A 3,147-nucleotide genomic window follows, 5' to 3' on the forward strand; every position below is an offset into this window, starting at 1 on the left:
TCTGAGGGTCTACCACAAACTTGGAGCGCACACTGAAGGGAGGGTCGTGCGAGCTGAAAGGGAACGCAATCTTAACCAGGAACTGCGCCCTGAGAGATTGTTCTAAAGCGTTTTTTCTGTTCATCCAGCGTGAATTGTACTTATCCTGAATCTTTTTAGCGTCCTCAGCCTCTGTATTTTTTGAGGCTGCGTGTAATGTGCCGCTTGTTTGCTGCTTGTGCTCTTGTTTTGCATCTCACAGGAGGGACTGGTTTTCTCCGAGTGCTCTCGTCGCATCAGGAAAATCACCCGCGCCTGATATGTGACTTCAACACTGATTTTTATACCTCCACTTGAGTACTGTAAATACACTTGAAACGAGGAGGATATTTCCTACATCCCCCATATGATTGGCACATAATGCACATAGGAAAATACATAGATAGATGGATCTATGTCATTTAACCCGTGGGAATTATTTATGGCTTTTATCAATGTGTCCTAGAAAAAGTAAAAGACTTTCAATTTAAAAAGTATGCATCTTTGCATTCAGCCTGCTGTGAGGTGGATTAAACTCTCAAACGAGGAGACTTTCATTTACACATTCATCTCTTTGCTGTTTGACCTTTGCAGAAACAGAGACATTTCGGTTCCATTATCCTCGCAGAGGTTCTCATAAGTAGGCGAGCGAGGTTTTCGAGTTTCAAATTGTTAGAAAATATGCGAGAAAGAGAAACTGCAAATGAGCCAGAGTTTACCTTTTTTTTTTTTTTTTTTTTTACATACATGCTGGTCATATTTACTCCAAATTGCACTTTAGAACAGGGTCGACGACGGAGAAACAAAACAGGGCTTGTACACAGAGCGACGTCACAAGGTCTTTGCCAACCTACCTCTTGCGCAACCTGACTCACGATACCGGAGGCACAACTTTTTTTAATCATTTACAGGGCGAGACGCGAGAGCGCACATCAGTCCGCGGGGAGCGCAGCTCGCAGCCCCGCTGGCTGAAAAGTCGTTCGTTTGCCAGGCAGCGCGCGTCAGAGTTGCGGCCGCGCCGACCCTTTTGCGGGCGACTCACACGCACAGGAGAGCGTGCGAGCAGCAGAAAATCTCTTTGAAGGTTTTCCTCATCTCCTGGCTGCGAAAGGCGTAGATGATGGGGTCGATGACGGAGTTGCACATGATGAGGATGAGGTACATGTTGAAGTGGGACATGAAGCAGGTGCAGTAGGGGTTCCTGGGGCAGGTGATCATGAGGATGAGGTGCAGGAAGAAGGGCGCCCAGCACACCACGAACACCCCGAGGAGGATGGTGAGGGTGATGGCGCCCTTCATGTTGGCCCGCTGATGGATGGGCGCGTTGCCCGGCAGCGCCGCGATCCGCTTCATGTGCAGGCGCGCCAGCAGGAACATGTGGACGTAGAGCGAGGCCATGAGCACCAGCATGGTGAAGAACATGGTGATGAGGCATATGAGCACGGTGGTGCTCTCCGAGTAGATGATGAACAGGATGCCGGACACGATGCAGCACGTCCAGATGCCGCTGATGACCAGCACCGTCCTCCGCAGGGTCACGATGTTGTGGTACCTCAGCGCGTAGAAGATGGTGATGTAGCGGTCGACGGCGATGGCGAGCAGGCTGCAGATGGACGCCAGCAGGGAGCTGCAGATCATGGAGTCGAACACGTTGTCCATGCTTTTGATGAGCGTGATCGGGATGGTCAGGCTGCCTCCGTTGATGAGCGCTATGACGATGGTCTCCGAGGCGTTGGAGACGCTGACGAGCATGTCGGCGACGGCGAGGCTGCAGATGAAGAAGTACATGGGCGAGTGGAGGTTCTTGTTCTTGACGATGGCGGCGACGACCAGGATGTTCTCCAGCAGGCTCACGATGCCCAGCGTGAGGAAAACCTCTGTGGAGATCAGCAGCTGCTCGTAGCATCCGGCAGAAGAGTCCTTCTCCTCTCCGGGTACGTCGTTGCTGAGTGACAAAGAGCCTAAGGTCTGGCTCCTGTTGTGGTCGCCTTGGATCAATCCATGGTTTTCGGTGGTGTTCATTATGGCTCCGTTCAGTCTCCTTCGTTTCAATGTTCTTTCCTCCGTTGTTACAGGTCCATCTGGTCTGAAAAACCTCACCCTGCGTGGCTTTGAATCGTCCTCATTATCTGGCTGGCAAACCTCTGTGCCCTTGACGATTTGTTAAAAAGTAGAAGTGTTCTGTTTTTTCCAGTTTCACCAAGAGAGGCAATTTTCCTCAAACATCTGCTGCAGGTTTTTATCTCGACCAGAGCCGGTCCCACGGCTCTCCTCTCATCTCCCCACTCCGGCAAGAAAAAAGTCAGCGTTGCACAAAGTTAAAACAGACGCTCCCCAAGAAGACTCAAGGCAGACGAGCGGGGGTGCGAAGCTTAGAGCGGCGGCACGCGTGAGGCTGATTTACATCAGCGGCGGAGTGCAGCAGCTCACTGTACGAATGCGGGCAGATCATCACTTAGCAGGCTGCTGTGGTCTTCCCCATCGCTCACTTTCTCTCTCTCCCCGTCTCTCCCTCTCTCGCTGCCGTTATATCAGACACACACAGTTACAAACACACACACCCCCTCCCTAAACCCTCCTGGTCATCTGCCGTCCTATCCGCTCGCTGATTCACAGGGGAGGGAGGAGCAAAGTTCGGGCTGACGCATGAATGGAGGACCCTGGGCGTGACACACGCGCGCAACACAAGTGCCGGTGTGTCAAAAATTCAACGCAGCATCGTTGCACTTGCTTTCTGCTCAGCCAGATGTGCACAGGTGTTAGGAATGATAGAAAAAAAAAGCCGTTAGAGAGCACAAGGTTGCTCCTTGCTGAATGTAGTGGCAAATGGAGTCCAGGATTCAAAGTCAACAATCTTAACTCAAACAAAGATAGTATACGGTATATTTTGAGATTTTCATCTGGTAGTTGAACCAAACAAAAATACATTTTACGTGTTTATTGTGTTCAGTAACAGGAAAAAAAAATACAGCACGGCCACTGAATTAAACTTCGGGCACAATACACGCTCATAGGTGTCTCATAGGAACATACCGCACTTGGAAACCTTGTGACAAAGGAAAACACATTCAAATGCCAAAACAAATGTCTCCGGCACAGTGAAGTGATGTTCGTCAGTTTGTAATCTGA

General features: G+C 50.3%; 1 protein-coding gene across 1 annotated transcript; it reads right to left on the reverse strand.

The window, feature by feature from the left end:
* Positions 1–935: 935 nt before the first annotated feature.
* mc4r (melanocortin 4 receptor) lies at positions 936–2,499 on the reverse strand. The gene has a single exon (XM_047612165.1). The coding sequence runs from the start codon at positions 2,038–2,040 to the stop codon at positions 1,057–1,059; it is 984 nt and encodes a 327-aa protein (XP_047468121.1). The 5' UTR covers positions 2,041–2,499; the 3' UTR covers positions 936–1,056.
* Positions 2,500–3,147: the final 648 nt, after the last annotated feature.

Source organism: Mugil cephalus, chromosome 18, assembly GCF_022458985.1.
Source record: "Mugil cephalus isolate CIBA_MC_2020 chromosome 18, CIBA_Mcephalus_1.1, whole genome shotgun sequence".
NCBI classification, from domain to species: Eukaryota; Metazoa; Chordata; class Actinopteri; order Mugiliformes; family Mugilidae; genus Mugil; species Mugil cephalus.

Coding starts and splice junctions, on each gene's coding strand:
- mc4r (XM_047612165.1), bottom strand. CDS start 2,040: ATGAACACCACCGAAAACCATGGATTGATCCAAGGCGACCACAACAGG.